The 21,266-nt window shown below is 26.0% G+C and overlaps 1 protein-coding gene across 2 annotated transcripts; it reads right to left on the bottom strand.

The window, feature by feature from the left end:
* Positions 1-1,777: 1,777 nt before the first annotated feature.
* LOC132927568 (uncharacterized) lies at positions 1,778-16,383 on the bottom strand. 2 transcript variants are annotated; one of them, XM_060992117.1, is made up of 10 exons: positions 15,677-16,383; positions 10,994-11,103; positions 10,736-10,927; positions 6,467-6,643; positions 5,267-5,700; positions 5,016-5,181; positions 4,798-4,875; positions 4,454-4,715; positions 2,005-2,190; positions 1,778-1,869 (listed from the first exon to the last, which is right to left on the bottom strand). In XM_060992117.1, exons 1-9 carry the CDS (start codon positions 16,197-16,199, stop codon positions 2,051-2,053), a joined length of 2,082 nt encoding a protein of 693 aa, XP_060848100.1. In that variant the 5' UTR covers positions 16,200-16,383; the 3' UTR covers positions 1,778-1,869; positions 2,005-2,050. The 2 variants fall into 2 exon arrangements, with proteins under 2 accessions (XP_060848100.1, XP_060848101.1); XM_060992118.1 differs by lacking the exons at positions 1,778-1,869; positions 2,005-2,190 and having other exon boundaries at positions 4,216-4,715.
* Between the last annotated feature and the right edge of the window lie 4,883 nt (positions 16,384-21,266).

The raw sequence follows: 21,266 nt of genomic DNA, 5'->3' as shown, positions 1-21,266 counted from the left end.
TATTGGGTAAGTGTAAACTACAATTCCTAATAGTTTGTTAATTACTTTCTATCTATAGTGTATATTTGTAAACATTTTATAACATTTCAGAAGTGTGATTTGAACCCACGCCCACAAACAATTGGCCCTGGACCAGACGACCGCCAGCACTTCTCACATATTACCAGTTAGACTGAAATTTTCGTAATGTTATTTTTGTTAATGTTTTTGTCTTATTCAGGGCAACCCTTTTTTCCCCCAATGTAATTTTTTTTAAACATATATTATATACTATTACTATTAAATTATCAATGTCGTTAAGTCACCCAATATATCCAGTGCGATTGTCGCTGATCGAGGACGATCAGTCAGGGCAGGAAAGACCGAATTTTAGCAACATGAGTTAATTCTTAAATTGCGTTGGGCTGTGGGCACAGAGTCATAGATCACTGGTCACACTGTGTCCGGGGCTATTTGACACAGACTGCAAAGGCAGGCGCCCGATATTAAAGTCGTTTCTCCCACGACTGTTTAACTACGCGCCGTTTTTTACTTAATAATAATAATGATCAAAATGTAAATTTTGTATTATTTAGATACTTACTAATTCCTAACGAAATTGAATACGCAAAAATGACGCAATTTAAAAATAAATAGCCCATAAATTCATGGTCATAAACATAAATTAATATTTAAAATAGGTTATCATCATTTTTAAACTGTTAAAACTCTAATATATTTTCTCTTTTCCTGTAATAAAAAACATAAAATATTTAAATTTTAGTTACTCTTTCTACCATAATTAGTTGACACTTACTGCAGAAAAATTGAATTTTAAATCATATTAAGGAATTCCCAAACTTTAGGATGAGGCTTAATTATAGCCTCAACAATGAAGCATGATAATTCTCAATATAGTTATTTGTCCTTATTTCTTGATTATATTCTTAGACATTTTCAGGGCTCATCGTTAAAAAACAAAATCAATTAAGAATTCATTTTGTTGTACAACTAAATCAGAGAATTGATTAACATATTGTACAACTTCATTGAAACTATCTTCCATTGATGGTAAAGCATAAATTTGTGTTGCCTACAAGTATGGCAAACCTAAAATCTATGGAAAAAAATTAATTATTTAATTGTTTCATTTATATTTACTATTATTTACCATTTTTAATATACATGTTGCATTAAAATTTGTTTATATAAAATGAAAAATTTGAGATTTTTTAACTGTATGACTGCCAAAAAATATTATTTATTATTAATAACTCATTTTTTCAGATTCAACAAAAGGAAGCTACTATTTACCTGGAAAAAATGAAGACAAACTATTGGGAAACTCTATAAAACAAAAAACAAATTAATGGTATGTATATATTTTTAAATTGGATTATTAAATAATAATTTTAAAAACAATTAAAAAACATACGTTTTTAAACAAGACATGGAGTGAAAATATCTGATAAACATCATTATTCAAAAATGTCACAACCAGATACACGGACCTAAAAATTATATAGAGAATTGTACTCACAAGAAATTTCCATTAGATTTACATACATTTCTTAAATTTTACTCTTTTTTTCTGTAAATGAGCTATATTGCAAAATAGGACACCTTTATTAATTCCATTCACAACCAATGGTCCTTGATAAAATCTATAAATAGGTAATTATTCAATAAATTTAGTTTATTCAATTTCAATTTGTAATCAACTTGTATTTTACTGTGATTGTTGTAGTGTTAATCTAAAACTTTGATTTTCATCATTCATTAATAAATTATGGAACTGTTCAGTATTTTGAAGTGTTGCTAGGAACAATCCTTGTCATAATCGCCTAATTCTTTATGCACACTGAATAAATGTTTAGTTATTTGCAGCTTCTGGAAAATTATTGAGTAAAAAAATTAAATTTAAAGATTACATCAGAATTATAGGTTACCTAAATTGTTAAAACCTAGTAAAAAATTACTTAAGTTTGTTTTATTTATTAGGCTAAGAAAAAAATAAATACTAACTTAACAATCTATTCCATTTAGATACCATGAGACACACATGAATTATTCACAGTTTTTTTAAAGCCTTTTCTGTGATATGTTGTTGAAGAAATGGAACATATCTTGTTTGCTTTGACAACACAAAACTTTTGTTTTCTCTATTTGATATTATGAATGCAGTTATCCGAAATTGACCATTTGTTTTTTCTAATAATTTACAAAAAAAAATTAAAGAAAAATTGTTTAAGTTTAAATTAAAAATAATGTGTAATCTAAAAAAGTACAGAAAATGACATGGCACGGTTAAGAAAGAAGTGATAAGCACTTGTCCGAAAAATGATAAAAGTGGTAGGGTATGTTATACTCGCGGTTATACCGTGGTTACCTAGTGATAGACTTGAGGTGTTGTTGCATAGCAATTCGTGGAATATTTTCGTTTTTTTTGTCCGAATGCAGCGCAGCGAGTGAGTGGCACAGCGTTGGCATCACAGTAATAACTTTTTTTTCACATTGGTGTCACTTCTGGATCACTGGTAATTGTAGTATCAGATGTGTTATCATTTTCTCCTACTTGCATTCGACCCTTAAGAAAGTAGGAGAAAATGATAACACATCTGATACTACAATTACGGGTCGAATGCAGTTGTTCGAACAGTGTCATGGTTCGACATGTCACGACTGATACCACAATTACCAGTAATCCAGCAGTCACTAAGGTGAAAAAAAACGTTATTACAGCGATGCCCACGTTGCCACTCCCTTGGACAAAAAAACCACCACCTCAAGTTAGTCACTGGGTAACCACCGTATAACCTACCCTACCTATCTTATCATTTTTCGGACAAGTGGTTATCCCTCTCTCTTATCAGTCGTTGGTTCATTATCATTTTTCGGACAACCACTGTTCTCCTATGTAGGGTTTATAAGATATCAATCAGCAACTTGCAATAAGCGATTGAGTGCAAAATCGCTGGTCAACAGTGAAGGTATGGGTGGGACTGTGCAAAATATTATTATGTCATTTCCTTTCGGCAGCAACAGTATGATTTAGATAATTCTAATAGAATTTAGGGTTAATTTTTTTGTAAGGCGATTTTTTAACATACTGGCAACACAATAATCCTGGACATGATTCAAAAATTACTACAAGCTTAAAAACTTAACCTTAATTAAAATTATAAAAAGTAATTAATCATTATATTGTATCATTTTATTTTATTTTATCTTATTTATTTGTATTAGATATTGCACTGTTATTTAACACAACAAAAAATTGAATTTAAAAATTATGTTAAAATTGGTTTCAGCACAAACAACAATGCGTTAATTATAAACAAAAATAAATATTATAAAAGATATAGCTTACTACTTTTAAACAAAATGTTTTTTTTTATTTTAAGATTTGTAAAATATATACACACATACAAAATTATAAAAATTGTAATGACGAAGAAAAATTTTATTTTATTTATTCAAAGAATTTCATTACAAATTTAATTATGTTTTATTAAAAAATTACTACTTTTATAGCAAAGAATTTATTTAACAATTAGTTTCAACACTAGTTTCAACACAACTAAAAATCTTGTTGGAAATTAATTTTCATTTGTAATTGAGATTAAAAGGTAGGTTTTATAAAACAGTTGTGATGCTAGTGATATTGCATGAATTAGTCTCAAACCTCTTCTTGCGGCGAGTCATATCTAAGATATACTATGGCATAGCAGGACAAATTTTTTTAGTAAGAAATTAATAAATTAAAAACAATGAAAACTAAGATATTATTTTTAAATCATAGGCTGTAGGTTAGACTTCAGCTATAAACAATAAAACACAATATAGTGCGAGAGTAACTGAGGTGGCAATGCTAAGGTGGATGTGTGGTAGGTATGATCATTATTAAAAAAGCATTTTGCACGACTAGTTAAAAAAAATTTATCGGAACAATTATTATTGATAGATCTACATCAATAGTTTTTAGCCAGTCAAAAACACAGAAAATACAGTATAAATATTAATATAAAAAGCATATATTATTTTAAATTTTATTATTTTATCTCAGAGTCTAAAATATAGAATTCTCTTCTTCCTTTGATGTTTTTTAGTTGGGAACGAAAGAAAAGTAAGTGATAGCTGATGCCATTTCATGATCTTACTACTGTATGTAGCTACTGTTACCCACAAAATTTGATTATTCTAACACAGTAATGAATATTAAAACAAAATACAAAATTACATGAATTATTTTCTATATTAATAACCAAAAAACACATATAGAATGATTTTTGATAAGAAGATATAAAAAATAGAGTAACAAAATAACTTAAAAATACATAAAATTGGTTAAAGGAAATACAAAAGTAAAACTAAAGTAACATAAAATGTTAAAGATTTATTCACACTGGTTGGTATGAATATTATTTCAAGTCAAAATATCAATATTCATCAGTATTAACTAATTTATACTGACTTTTATTTAACAATATCCCTTGGGTTATACAGTCTAAAATCCATTTTTCGTCAACATTATTATCCATTTTTGGTGTATCACCTACTACAATGTTTGCGATAGATTTGGTATTTGTACAATGACCACCACAAGCATGCACCAATCGTTTTAAGAGTTTAGCAGGCGATTTACAGGTATCTGATATATATATTTTGCCAGCATTATCAAATATATGAAATTTCAACACTGATCTATATTTTGTGTGACGTTGTAATTGAAATTCCTTAAAAATAAAAACATGTTAATAAAAAATCATTTAAACATTAATAAAAATAATATAATACACGTGAATTAAGAAGTTTTACCTTTACAGGTTCAGACAAATCTGAGATCAAGTAATGTTGATGGGATAACCATTTTCCAATTCTGTACGATTCATGTACCTTAATAATAAAATAACATAAATTCAATAATTAACTTTTATACAAAAATATAAAAATTAACATATCACAAACATGTTAAACTAAATAAATAAAACTACTATCATAATATGAAAAAAATTAATCTTGTTAAAATATCTTACCCAATCTTCCGAAACAATGAAACAGCCATAAGCCTTTGCAAATACAATATCCAATGATTGATTAGAATGTGATTTAGTAATTAAATAGGTAGTTTGAGGTTTCACCGTAGCATGGAAAACAAATTTTCCTAAGGTTTTTATAGATGATTTTAAAATTTTCATTTCACTGTTTCAACAAAAATGTTAATGATAAAATATTATTTTTTTAAATAAATATCAATAAAAATCATTTTAATTTTTTTTTAATTTACCTTTTCATCATCCCAGTACAGGCAATTGACTGTGATACCACGCTATTATCTGCTAAAGAGTCTTTTGGTGTCTGGATAATCGTAGAATTTACAGACATTTTTTTGGAATTACTGTCTTTGGTTTGAGTTGGAGAGTTAATAACTTCTTGAATGTTATTTATATCCTCATCAGAAGGAAATAATAGTTTACGAAATCGTTTTCTAGATTGAAAATTTAAATTTAGTTGATCTTCAATTTTAGCTATTTGACTATCAAGTATTTTAGATGTTGTATTCTCCTTTCCATCAGGCGTGAGATATTTTCTTATTATTCTAATTGGTACAATTAATTCTTCTAGTTTTTCATCTGATACAGGATTATCAGTCATATTTAATACTTTACGTATATCATCTGATACTATATTAATAATATGATCTGGTTTGTGGAGATCGTCCTTAAAATAAAAAAATGAATATTAAAACAAATATAAGAAAAATTCTATTGAGTTAGATTTAACATTTCTAGTATTTTAGTAATAAGTTATTACTAACAACCATGTAAGTTATAACAAAATATATACAAAACAATTTGATAGTAAAACGTTATAGCTGATATTATATATCAATAAGGAATCTAAACATCACTCAGCCTGAGTGGTTCTATCCCGCGCAAAACAGCTTTTACTATATTTTAAATGTGTAAGACGGTGACAACATATGTGTAACGTTCTATTAACTAAAAAAATAATTTCTGAAATAATAATTAATCAATTTTAACATTTTCTAAATGATTTTTAATCATAAAAAATGTAGGTAAAATAAAATGATATCTCTATAAAAAAATGTTATAATATTAATTTAAAATACGTTCATATTATAAAAGAATTATAAACTTGATACTTAACAAAGTATTCATTACTATTTTATAAAATACTAAAATATACTTATGTTTAAATTTAAATTTGTGCAGTATTACAGTTAAGAGTGGATACTGAATGATCCTCCTGGCCAATGTTTTAAAATTTCAATCATACTTATAAGAGTGCAATATTTAAATAAATGTATATTGTAAAGGTTATAATATTAAATATTATAATATAAATAATACACTTATAAATTTTACCATTATATTATAATTTTTATTCACAAAAAGGAAACCAATTTTTAAAGCTTATGCTATTAAGTTATAATTGACAATCAATCTGTTAAAGGCAGACTTACTAGATCATCCGCAATCATTTTTTGATGAGTCTCAATGCTAGAATGATTTTCTCCATTTTCATCATTATGGTTTATACTGAGATTAAATTGTTTCATAATGCTATCACATTTTGACTTAAATAGCTGGTCACGTTCAATATAACTTGGATCTAGAAACTTTTGATATGACATGGATTTCTGAAAAAAAAATTTTTATTTTTTTATTTTTCAATAAGAAATTGGGGTCACATTGTACAAGTTTATGTGAGGTCCAAAATTTCACAATTAACAACAAAATGTTTAAAATATAATATGGTAAGTATAAATTGAATAAATAATTATTTGAAGTAGGAATGTTCAATTACTTTGATTAACCATTATTTCATATGACCGATACAACTTTATAAACAAAAAGAGATATTGTTTGAAAATAATGAAAAATTTTCAGCAGAGTTCAAATAATTAAAAGCTTAAGTTGACGAGTTGGATCAGAAATTTTTGGAAAATACAGTCAAAATTGTAGGTGTACCTTTAATGCAGAATGAAAAATGCAAGTCATCATAATTATCATTTTCATCAATTATTATTGATTACATTAATAATTATTTGAAAAAATATAGAAGACTATCGTTGAGAAAGTCCAAGTCATTGGTGAAAGAAAAGGGCTATAAATACATATATATGAGCTCAACTGAAATATTGGTACGGAAAGATGATAATAATTATACAATAACGCATAAATTGTTATGAAAATCTATATGAATAAAACAGTCATTGAATCCTATAGCATGTGTAAAATAAGAGAGGTAAATAATGGTAATTTAAGATTATCAAACCTAATACATCTTTGATAGATAATTATTATATAAATAAAGGGATTATGTTATTTAACCAACTACCTGCAAATATCAAATTAATTGATAATGATATTAAATTTAAAATTATGGTAAAATAAAACATAAATAGAATCATTTCAACATTTTGTGTAATTTTCCAACATTATTATTATATCTTATTATGTTGTATTATGTTTTATTCTTTTTATTTAAATTGTTATCATCATATAAAGAAGAAGTTATTATTATTATTATAATACTGATTTGTTATTGTTTTCACTTTTTTTCTTTTATTATTATCAGGGCTCGGATTTTATAACATTTGCTAATTATTATAGGGTACAGATAAAAATAGGAGAGTGAGCTATAAATTTGTTTTATGCACCAGGGACTCCAAATATGAAATTTTCTAATGCTATTTTTTGCTAATTTGCATAATATAAAGTTTTATTTTGTTTTTTTTTATAAATCTAGTTATAATTATGTGGTATAATAATTATAAAAATGTTGTCATTTATTTTAATTTTTTTTTTTTTAATACATATGAAAAATACCCACATTTTTGTTCATATTAAAGTCTACTTTTAAATAGTCTGGCGTATTAGCCTATCAAACAGTAATTGAAGGGTGGGTGGGAATAACATGCTATGTAACATTTTTTCAATTTTCATGTTTTTGCGGAATAACATGCTATGAAGCAATCTCAATATGTTTTAAGAATCGAAAAATTCCCAGAATGTTTTTATCGTACACAATCATCGTGTATAAACTTAGAAACCGGCGTTTAGTTGACTATTAAAACGTGCTATGTGTGTTAAGCGTTTACTATTCACAGTAAGTCAACGCGACGCGAGACGTGCGGATATCACAATTGTGTTACCTATTTTACTATGAGTCTAAATAATTTATCTAGTAGTGATGTTAACCGTCTAAGTGATGTACCTACACAAAAAAATAAAATAATAGTAGAGTGTTATAGTCGAATATGTAAGAACGTGCTACGTGTGTTCCAAATAACATTTAAAAAAATGTATTATACAGTTTTCGTTTTTAGTTGTTCCTGAACATTTACGAATTGCTACATAACACGTTATTCCCGCCCACCCTTCAATTATTATAAATATAAGTTTTTTTTAATTATGAACAGAATACATTTTTATTTTTGCTATTTTTCATATTATTATGGCATATTATAGCACATATTTAATTTATTTTTAGTGCTATAAAATCCAAGCCCTGCTTAATATTAACACTATGTATTATAAATTGTAAGAATGTAAAAGTGTATTAATAAATAATTGTAAAAGACTCCCTCTCTCACCACAAACTATTGCTTATAGGAAGTAAGTATCAACATATACGAGTAAATGTAAATGTCAAATATAAATATATTGTTATAAAGTTAAAATTGAAATATTTAAATAATAAATAAAAAACTACATATTGTATCTGCAATATAAACTTACCACATATGTATAGCTATGAAACAGTTATGTACCAACAGTTTTACACTGAACAGTTTCCTTCTCCATACAAGTGACGTCCATTCAATTACATATGAAAATGCCAAAGTATACGTGTCTATCATTGAATGAAAAGTATTAACTTATCGATATGAAAAATTGATACGAATTTATAATCTGACATTTTTCCGTTTTAATCAATAATGCGGAAAACTGCTTAAAGCGGAATTCTTGGTTGGTCCCATGCTATTCTTCATTATACAGTTTTCACTGTATATAGTATTTTTCAATAAAATATAATACTTGATGAATAAGCAATGTACAACAATTCAAAATGCTAAATACTCTCATAACTGTATCAGAATAGAAGATATAAGATATAATTCAGTAATTGTATCTAAGATGTGTATTTAAAATACCTGTATCGAAGATATTGCCCAACCTTATTTATAAAATACATTATATTAATTTATACCCAAATATAATAATAACTAGGGCAGGAAGTTCATGCATTTGCATGTTTTTACTGAGTGCATCAAAAAGTTGTTTGATGAGTAAAAAATTTGAATCACAACCTAATGAGTCCAAAAATGAAATTATAGTGTGCATATTTTGATGTTTTTTAAAAAAAAATTTGCATATTTTACTTGTGTTACTATTTTTTTTTTTTTATTAATATTTCATGAAAATGTCGGACTAAGTATATTTCAAAATGTATTAATTGAAAAATATGTTCTTATTAAAATGTTGCTAATATAAAATAAAAAAACTAATTAAAATTAAAGGTCATTGCTAGGTCAATTTGATAATCACCATTTGTTTGTATTTGTAAACCTGTCAAAATTGTAAATTTTAATTCTTGAATTACAACCAAATTTGTCGTCCACGGGAATAAAGCTTTGATATCACTGGATTCACTGATCGCATATACTTTTAATGTTTAACATACGTTTTTTTAACAAATTGATAAGTACAACTAAAATTTATAAACATAAAATAATTTTGAATAGGTAGTAAAAATAGATTGTCCAATTTTGTAGATTAAAATGAATCAAGGTAGAAAAATACCGGCCATAGTTATTCCAAATGAAGTAAATACACAGATGTGCATTAACAAAGACACCAATACAGATAAAATAGTATTTATATAAATGACTAAGATATGGTAATTAACAAGTTCCAATAGTTTTATGTGTGGTTTAGTTTCTGATGAAGACCGAAAACATATCTTCATATTCTTTTGGAAAATTAAAACATAATAGGAAAAACGTAGTTATATAAAAGGTCTTGTAACTAGTCGTCTAATTACCTACCCGATGAGGAAAAATAAACAAATCAGATAAAGTTAAGAAACTGCGAGTAATGATATACACATATAGTTGTGTTTAACTAATGGATAAAAATTGAAGGTATATCGAAAAATATTTTTAAACACTAAGTATTGGTGAAGATTGTTTCAAACGGTAGACTAAAACTATAGCTAATTCAAACCTATTTCACTAACTCCTAGTCCAACACAACCTCGAAGACAACTAAAAATACAAAATTATATTTTTCATATTAGATTGGTTATATTTATTGCCAAAAGTCCCTAGTCACTATTGCCGTCAATCAACATTCATGTTGAATCAAATTTTGTATCTATTGCAAGTATGTTCAATATTTATAAAGAGTGTGTTAGTGAAAATACTATTTTCTGAAACTTTAGATACGAGCAATACAAAAGATAGTTAAAGATATCAGAAAAATTTATAATAATTTGAACCAATATCAAAAATATACGAAACGCTATATCCAATCTACCACAAACAAAATTAACCATTTTTTAATTAATTATGCATAAACATATCAATTTCAAAAAATAAAATAATAATCAATGATGCTTATTTGAAGTACAATGTTTTTTTAAGATACTACAATATTTATATCACATAACTTAATTTTAGTGATTATCATTTAAAATTTAAAATTATATATTGGAATTTACTTACTGGAATTTTAATAACTTTTGATGGTGTTTTGGTGTATTTTTCCAAACCTACAGGCGGATAGTCAGCTGGATCCTGTATCTTATTAGCTCTTCTGCTATATTCCATCCACCTTGCTGATACCAGTGGGATATTACGTTCAACTGCTTTATTATATGTACTGCGGTAGCCATCACAAAACATCACATGCGTAACCTATAAATAAAATCAAGAAAAATTAAAAAATATATTTAAAGATTAATAACTTATCATAACATTTACTTTTCGATTAAATGTTTTTTCGACTTTGGCACCTATTTTAATGAGACTAGAACTGATACTTGAATCAATGCGTTCATTGTCGATTTTGTAATCAATAAATGCAACAACTCCTAAATCAAAAAATAAATTATTATAAAATAAAAATAAAAGTATGTTAAATAAATAGTAAAAATTATCAATTATAAATATTAAAATCAAATACGTATCACTACTTTTTATATAAAAGAAAAAAAAAACCCCACTAGATTATATATCTCTATATAGTATTAATTCTGCAATATATAGAGTGATTTAGTGATTCAGTTATACAGTGATTTTTTCATCGAACAACACTCATTATTTTTAAACCCATTTATGTTTTTGAAAATATTTTTTTATATAATTTCCAGTCTAAACAAAATATTTATTTAAAAAAATTATATTTTTTATTGTAATAATTTTAAGTTGTTTACATTTTTATTTTCATATTCTGAAGAATATTTTTTGTAGTATTATGATACCTAAAAATTGAAATTTGGATGAGTAGTTTATGAGTTATAAATAGAGCAAAGACTTCAATGCATTTGCAAATTTATTTTGATTAACTTTATCATATGCTTAGTTAGTAGTAAATGCACAATATTTTTTTTTTAATAATAATAACATTTTGCAAAAACAACAAGAGATACATTATATAAATACATAGAATAATTAATTGCAGCACCCCCTAAAAGCGAAGCTTGTGCTGGGGGAGCGGTTCTTATATTATATAAACTTAGAATTAATCCATAAAAATAAATAAGTAATATCCAATATTAAGAAGTAGCAAAGCATAGATATACAATACTATTAACAGAGTATAAAATAAGAGTATGAAACAAAAATATATTATATTGAAAAACATAGTATTAAGGCTAATAAATTAATTAAATAATAGACAGATCAAGACTTTTTACATAATTTTTGAATGATTTTAAATTACTAAAATGGCTAATGTTTATATTTAAGGTTTGACACAGTTTTAGACCGTTATATAAAACACTCATTTGACCAAATACTTTATTATAATTAGGTAGGCATATGTTTATATTATGTTTATATCTTGTATTATAAAAATAACTAAAATAATTTTTTATTGAGCCTAGCAACATAGCTAGTTCATTGAAATGATTATTTATACTTCTTATATTTATTTGAAAAAGAGATAGATTATCATTTGATAGAGGTATATCTGTTATAGAATCTACATAATTTGAATTAATATTATTTATATTTTAAAGATTATCAATGTTTAATATATTATCATTCATTAGAAATAGAAATTATTATTTTTATTTTTAATTATTTTGAAATTGTTTATTATATTACAGGAAAATTACCATGATAAAGATACAAGTTATAGTTTAAAATAATAATAATATTAATAATCCAATCTTTGGACACCCAATTATTACTTCTGACCTAATTTCCAGTGAAACAATTTTCACTCAACCAACTCGAAGGCGGCTTCCAAACACTGGATAATTATTTTTTAATTTTTACCTTAACATTTTTTGAATTATGTAGGTACAAATGATAAATGATAATTATCGACAAAGTTAAATGCAGATTGCAGCTATACTTTTAAATATGTTAAAGAAAAAAGAAGTGTACATAGATAAACATAATGATTATATTTAATTATGTAAATCATAATAAAATAACAAATAATGTATTTAGTTGGTACGGTGCCTTTTTTTCCGAATACCAATTATATCTACACGGTAAAGCCGTTGTTACCATCCATGCATTATTATGTACATAATAATGTATTATAATAATATTGTACACAATATTATTATGTAAGTAATATAATAATTATTATATAACTGTTAAGTTAGAAAGTTATCATGTATTAAAACTAACTAGTTAATGCCTAACTGTCAATATTTAAAAAAAAAAAATATTTTTCCATTATGAGTTTAGAGAACCATAACATTGTACATAAGTAAATCTGAACTTTGGTTGAAAAAAATATTTCCCTTTTCCCAAGATTTTTATAGCATTATTAATTATTACATTTCATTTTTTTTTTTTTTTAACTGTTATAGTTTTTTGTCAATTAAGCTAACAGTTTAATTTCTGAATGTAGGCAAGATTTAATTGCCAATTAATCAAAATATATATGTATATTTAATATTTATATTATATATAACTATCTCGTAATTCAATAATTATGATTTAAGCTTTAAGCTGCATAAATATATAAGTACAATTAGTTATTACTAGGCACATAGTAATATAAAATAAAATTATACATTTACGCAGTATGTTAAACAAGGATAGACACACCTAAAGTATTCGCTATCTCTTTTTAACACACTCGCTCGGGCAACACTGCATGGTGAGCGTTCCAGTTATCATATAGTTCAATGGAGAATACTTATATAGGATATCGGAAATCGAGCATTTAGATAAATATTGTTCATAAATTAAGGTCAACAATTATATTAAACCATAAAGTTGTTATAAAGAGGCTATCTTAATGGTTACTGGGTAGATTCGACTAGATCTGTATTGGGTGTGTTATTATTATTATTATTATTTTTCAAATAAATAAATAGAAAATTGAATAAAGTAACAAAATATTTAAAGAAACATTGCAAATTTTTAATGTAATATGGGGATGTAAATTTTTAATGCATACAAGTTCTTGCTCTAGCTTATAAGTGTTTACAGTTTAAATGAGCAGAATGGAATGGTATATGGATACCCCCAAAATGTTAATATACTACTCCACTCACCTTTTCACCTAGTTTTAAATATTAATAACTCATGAACTAGGCACTTGTCCAAATTTCGATTTTTATATATCAAAATACTCTAAAAAATATTCTGCTTCACTTCTGACTATAAAATTTAAAATATTTGTTGGCATTCAAAAAAATAAAAAATGATTAAAAATATGATTCTCAAAAAATAAGATGTTATTTTATTTTGACTGGAAGTTATGTAAAAAATATTTTCAAAAGCGTTAATAGATTTTGAAGTAACGAGTGCTGTTTGATAAAATATTCACTCAGTATATAAACAAAATTAAAAATCATCTTGAGTAAAAATTAGTTGTAAACGTAAAATTGTATTTAATAGTAATAATAGAAAAAATATTCACATCTAAAATTATTGAAAAGATATATAAAACTTTTAAATGTATCCTATTTGCATTCATAATCATAAATTGTTATAAGTAGTTTTAAATTTTTGTTTTAAGCTTAATAAAAAAAAATTTTAATTTTTAAAAAATCAGCTGTACCATTGAAGCAATTTTGTTCATTCAAAATACATATAAAAATGTGCATAAATCTAAAATATTTAAAATCTTTAATCTTTTAAATTTTGCTTATAACTTTTTTGATATTTATCATATATTTTTTTTTATAGTCTTTAGATTCGTCTAATTATTTACCATTTTATAATATTATAATCACATTATCAATAACAGCTTTTGTTGATTTTTAAAATGGTAGGAAACGTATGTGCATCCATAGCACACCAAAGTCGCTTACATTGGACGCATATGTGAGTTTATAGCAGTGAAAGGGTTTTAAAGCACTTTTTTAAAGTATTTGTATAATATTTTAATTAGCTACTTGATAAAAAAAGTATTATTTACAACACTGCTAGTAGTATAATATAAATTAAGTATGGTAAAAAAGTTTATCAAAATTATCAACCATCATAAGAAACTAATATAGCGCAGAATAAATAAAATAACATAATACTATTGTGATATTCCTATAATTCTGAGATTACCATTTCACTATGCATTTTAACATTTATTAGTAGTGCATTTAAACAAAATGTCAACGCTCGCCAATTATTTTGATACTTATATGTCGACATTTATAAGATTATATACAGACATTCACAGTATCGTATATATAAAAATATTTTGACTTAAGAGAACACCATATCTGCATGTGTTGTTTCTGTCTTATTAATGTAAAATAGAGCAAATTTGTATTCAGCAGAAACCATTTCATGTCATTAATACTAGTCAATTTACCTATAAGACAACTCTAGGTAAAAATATATCTAAGGCATCTTAAAAGTTTTATTTTAACTCGTCGTTGGTATTGCTAATATTTTGACACCGTTAGAGTTTTGTTCATCTATTAAAATACACGTGTGAGCATATAAATATACCAGGGGTGGCCAACTTTAATAGACTTACGATCGACCTCAGAGATTTTATAGTTACACTTTTTAATCAATATCTGTGTATATTACCGTTTTTCATAGTTATTTATTGCTTTTTTCTAAATATAATTTTTAATATTCATGGGATATACAAATTTACAAAAAAAAAAAATATTTTAATTATTTTCTGAAAAAAATTCAAAAGTTCAAGAAAATTCAAAAGGGTGTCGTGATCGACTCAAATTCATCTTGAGATCGACTGGATAAAAATGCTTATAACTCGCTTTAAAATTAGAATATTAATAAAATGTTATGAGATGCCCTGGATAATCGTATCTTTAAGTTTTGTAATATATAAATTAACTATAATATTTAAGCTAACAACATAAAATGGATTCTATTAAACACAAATTTGCTTATGTTTCAAATACAACAGATACAAATGAGTTGTCCTCTCAAAGAAGTTTATTCAACAAGGATTTATTTTTTAATAAATACTAATATCAATGAAATATTTTAATTTACCTTTAAGAACTTGTTGAGGATTCTTATCGTTATTCTCTGTATTTATTTTAGCCACATTTTTTATACTTGTTATAGGACTGTCTTGTAAATGTTGTACTCCGCTGACATTAAGGCTGTCGTTTGATTTAATTGAAACATTACTCGAACTTTTGTTGACACCCATAAGAGAGTACAATTCTTTTTGTGCCTCCCTCATAATTTTAATCATTCTTGGAGTAGCAACAAACACTCTTTTAGGTTTTATTACTGGAGTATCTACAAAAACATCTTCATATGGCAGTTTTTTTCTCTTTGATACAGGTGTTTTTTTCTTAGTCGATTTATCTTTAGCCTGTGCATTATTGACGCACTCGTTAGGCGGTATAAGTTCACCAAACAGGTCTCGGTAACCGTCCGACGGTGTTTGAAAATCGGGATCACTAAACAAATCTAGATTACGATGCAATTCTATATCAATGGAACCGTCACTTAGTTTTCTTTTTTTACTGCCACTAGCCCGTTGCGAGGTTTTTTTCAAAGACATAATCGTAGATATACGCGACTATTTATTAACTAAATAAACATATAAATCAAATCAAGTCACGTTTGACAAAACAACATAACAATTCTACTTAAAATTGTATATTAGATCACAACGTATACGAACGTCCACGCCAGTAAATGGTCTGAAAAGAATGAATTGAGATTAACCAACAATCATGAATGAAGTTAGTTCCCGGCGTCACTGCCGTAACGACGCTAACGTACACGTGCCGCTTATCGTTTTTTGATAAGGCGGTACTATACTAATGATTCTATTGGCTTTGATTATGCTATAGCTGTTGTTGTATGTTGTGAATTCCAAGGGGAATATATATCTGTTGCACGTCACATGGTTTCATCGTAGAAAAGATTATAGCTAACTTCAGACATACCTATATTACCAAACCATAACATCATGAACACGTTTAGTAAACTGTATGATAATAGAAATTTGTGCCGATGGTGACAAATTGTAAAAAAAAAAGTAATTTTTTAATTGCAATGAAAAATATCTTGTTAAAATTTTTTGTTTTAATAGGTACTATTTACAACATAATTAATGAACACTGATATGTTTTAATAAGAATGAGTTCTAAACAAAAAAAATTATTTTTTGGGAATAATGACGAGTGTGTTATAATGTACTTATATAGTTACATTCTGAATGAGAAAATCTAATTGTCAGACTACTATGAAGAATTAACTTACTTAATAATAATAGTGATGCTTGGGAAAATAATTGGGTAAAGATTTTAACGGTTGAATATGATATATTGATATGATTTTCATGTGAATTTCTAGATGACACAAAATAGATTTTTATAACTGTTTGTATATTTTTAAGACAGTATCTCATATTTTTCTAAAAAAAATATATATATTTACTAGACTTTGGTACTTGGGAAAAAAGATAGATGCAAGCCAAAAGTGATATTAAATAGTATGAACTAATAATCATCTAATATATTTTATTTTAATAATTAACAGATAATATGAAGTATATTCAGACATTTTAATTTTTAGATTTCTGTAAGCACAACTGACAAGGAACATTCTATTTTATTTTCAAACCTAAACAATAAAAATTGTAAATTTTTAACAACAAAATAATTTTCATTTTCAAATGTTTTTCTTTTTATGATCAATTTTATTAAAATGTAAACTTCAAATAGTGATAAAAATAAAAGGTTTTAAGTTTCTACAATTAATATTTTTTGAATAATAACAAAATAACAAAGATTATTTTTATACAATTCAAACGTATAATGTATTTTTCATTAAAAATGTGAAATTTTGCTCAATAAACGTAAATAGCTTTATTGGTGTTGTAAGCTTTTTTGTGTTATTAAAGATATTAAATCCCCTTTAATGTATTTAATCCTCTGATACAAAAATGTAAGAACCTAAACAAGTTTTTAAACATTTCAATAAATATTTATTGTAATTCTATGATAATTTTTTATAGATATTTGAAGTTAAAATTTGGATAAAATTTCATATTAAAACAATAAATAAAATTGCAGTTAATTATTTTGTTATGATTCAATTAAATTATTTGTGGGGAGATAAAACTTTTAAGCATATTATAAATTTTACTATACACTGACATTTTTAAAATATGTAGATTAATTTTAAAATATTATTACTCATTAGATATTTAATATTAATTATACTATGGACCTATCACACTAGGCACTGTTTACAATAAGATGGTATACTCAAAAATTAATAACAATAATAACATAATATAGTATGTGTCGTATATATGTGCAACGCACAGATATGTATAATAAACTAGATTGCTAACTGATGATAATATGCGAAGTTATTATCCGCCATTTTAATCGAGGCCGATGTAGATTTTGCCTTATCAATTGTTGTTGTTGTCTGTTGACTTGTGTACTGTACTACTGTGAAAACTCAAAACTGAGTAGTTGACACTGTTGACAGTATTGTTGTGTTCTGTTTTTTGCAATAGGTATATTGTTTTGAGACTTAATATTTTTATGCTATTTTTCCAATTATGCCATATAAGTGCTGTGCTGATGGATGCAGTAGCAAGGACGGGGTTGTTGGTTCAACTACAAAATTATTTAGGTAACTAAATACTTTACAAAAAAGTTATCAAAAATAATTAGCTCTACTGAAATACACTTTTAATAATGTGTTTGATATTTTGTTTTTAATTATAGATTTCCAATCGATGAGTTAAGGAGACAAAAATGGGTGCACTCTATCCAAAGAGATAACTTCATTCCAACAAAATTTTCACGCTTATGCAGTCTCCATTTTAATAAAAGTGAATTTGTTGAAGCCCCCGAAAAACTTATATTAAAAAATACAGCTATACCATCCAATTTCGATTGTTCCAAAAAAGCAATAAAATGTTTAAGCAGCAACAAATTTGATCACAATTATAGTTCTTCAGGTAAAATTAAATTCTTCTTTACATTCAATGTTGTATTTGTACTACTTACCTATTACTACTACTTACCTATATTAAGTAAATTACATTTTTATCTACAGTTTCTTCTTCATCAAATATAATTAATATAATAACTACTTCTCCTAATTTACCTATTGATTCTGGTGTTGAAAATGCTGGGTGTAATTATGAAGTTGTCGATCTGACTTTTATTGGACCTAGTAAGTTAAATATGTTAACAATTTTAATTTATATACAATAATGCTTTGTCATGTATTAAATTTGTTGCAGATTCCAGCCAGTCACCTCATACCCCTACATATACACCAACACTTAAAAGAAAATTTAAAAAAAAATTGTTTGATACACCAAAAAAAGCCAACCTCAAAAAGCGAATTAAACTTTTACAACAAACGGTTAGAAGGCAGAACACAAAAATAAATTCACTTGAGGTATTTACGTAAATGCTAACTGAGAAAGATTGGCTTAGTCTTAGTACACACTTAATAAGTTATTATAATATGTGAAATGCCTCTAGTGATTAGTGATGACTGATTACCGGATGAGTGAAACTTAACTGTATATTTATATATTAATAAACTATATTGTAATTTTTATTAATAAAAATTATTCTTATCAGCAATTGATGTCTACTATTGGATCCTGTACTGATAGAGAAACTACTAATATAATTGAAAAAAATTTTACTGAGGTTTTTTTAAAAGATATTATAAATAATGGTAATGTGGCTCCTACTGCAAGGCGATACAGCGAAGAAGTAAAAAAGTTTGCAACTACACTTTATTTTTATTCTCCAAAAGCATATAACTATGTTAGGTAGGTATATATCCTCAATAACTGAAACAATTATATATTTGAGTTACAGAAATTGTAATTTTGAAAAATAAATTGTAATTTAAAGGACTTCAATTTCTTTGCCTAATCCAAGTGCTATACGAAATTGGGTATCAAATATAAATGCTGAAACTGGTATTTTACAAGATGTCCTATTAGAAATAGGTAAATTTCCCAAAGAAGACAAATTTTGTTGTTTGATATTAGACTCCATGAGTATTAAAAAATCAGTTCAGTGGGATAAAGTTAGTCATATGTATGTATTATTAGAAAATATTATTCATAGTTGAATATATTATAACTAGATATAAATTTATAAATTAAAATTTTTTAAGGTTTGTTGGTTATTGTGACTATGGTAATAGTTTGACAGTTGAAGACTGTGAAAAAGAGTCAACGGAGGTTTTAGTTTTTATGTTGTCTAGCTTAAAACAAAAATGGAAATGGCCAATTGGGTATTGGTTTGTAGATAAAATTAAATCAAATGTACAAGCTCAATTAATTAGGATTGCTATTACCCAATGTGATAAATTTGGGATTAATGTTGTGGCAGTCACCTGTGATGGAGCATATGCTAATTCTTCAACTTTTAAAACTCTAGGATGTGATCTAGACCAACCTTTTGATTTTATCAAGTCTGATTTTTCGATAACTTCAACTAAAGCTAATGTTTATTTCACACCTGATGCATGCCATAATGTTAAATTAGCTAGGAATGCTTTGGGAACACTAGGAGTATTTAAAGATTCAAACAACAGTCTTATTGAATGGAGATATATTCATAAATTATTTGAACTGCAAAACGACATGGGCTTTAAATTGGCAAACAAGATAAACTCTTCACATATAAATTGGAAAAGCAATAGTATGAAGGTAAAGTTAGCAGTTCAAACACTTAGCAGTTCCGTCGCAGACTCTCTACAATTTCTATCCAAGACCTCAAAAGATTTTGAAAATTGTGATGCAACAATAAGATTCATCAGGGTTGTAGATGAGATTTTTGATTTCTTGAATTCCAGAAACCCATATGCAAAAGGCTTTAAACAACCAATTAATAAACAAAATATTCAATACTTAGAAACAAAAATGAAAAATAATATTGACTATTTGTATTCACTGAAGACAGCTACTGGGCAAGATCTGTGGAAAAGTAAAAGAAAAACATTCATATTAGGTTTTGCTGCATCCATAAAATCTACTATAGCTATAGCAAAGGATTTGTTAATAAATCAACATTTTAAATTTATTCTGACATACAAATTAAGCCAAGATGCAATAGAAATTTTTTTTGGATTTATGAGAGGTCGATTGGGTCATAATAATAATCCTACCTGTTTGCAATTCAAACATGCTCTAAAAAGTACTTTATTGCACACTTCAATAAGACTTAGCTCAGGAAACTGTACACTGATGTCACCTCATGAAGATTCTCTTTTTTCAATCAAATGGAAATATAAAGCACCAGAACAAAATTTAGAAAATGAATTTGATATTTCATTGTTAGCAGAACAGTACAATAAATTAGATTTTAATAGCATCACTATTGAAAATATATTATATTACATAAGTGGATATATTGTTAAAAAACTAATCCCAACTTTGAAATGTGATGGTTGTATTGAAGCTATTACAGATCCATACATTGAAAATGATCACGTTTATCAAAATAATACCACACCAAAATATTTTACAATTATGAAAAACAGAGGCGGTTTGAAGTATGCTTCTTATGGGGTATACAAAATTGTTAAATTGACAGAAACATTATTTAAAACCATTATGGTGGAT

The sequence above is a fragment of the Rhopalosiphum padi genome, chromosome 3 (assembly GCF_020882245.1).
Source record: "Rhopalosiphum padi isolate XX-2018 chromosome 3, ASM2088224v1, whole genome shotgun sequence".
Classification (NCBI taxonomy): domain Eukaryota; kingdom Metazoa; phylum Arthropoda; class Insecta; order Hemiptera; family Aphididae; genus Rhopalosiphum; species Rhopalosiphum padi.
The sequence above is the reverse complement of the archived record's forward strand: the minus strand, read 5'-3'. Positions and strand labels throughout refer to the sequence as shown.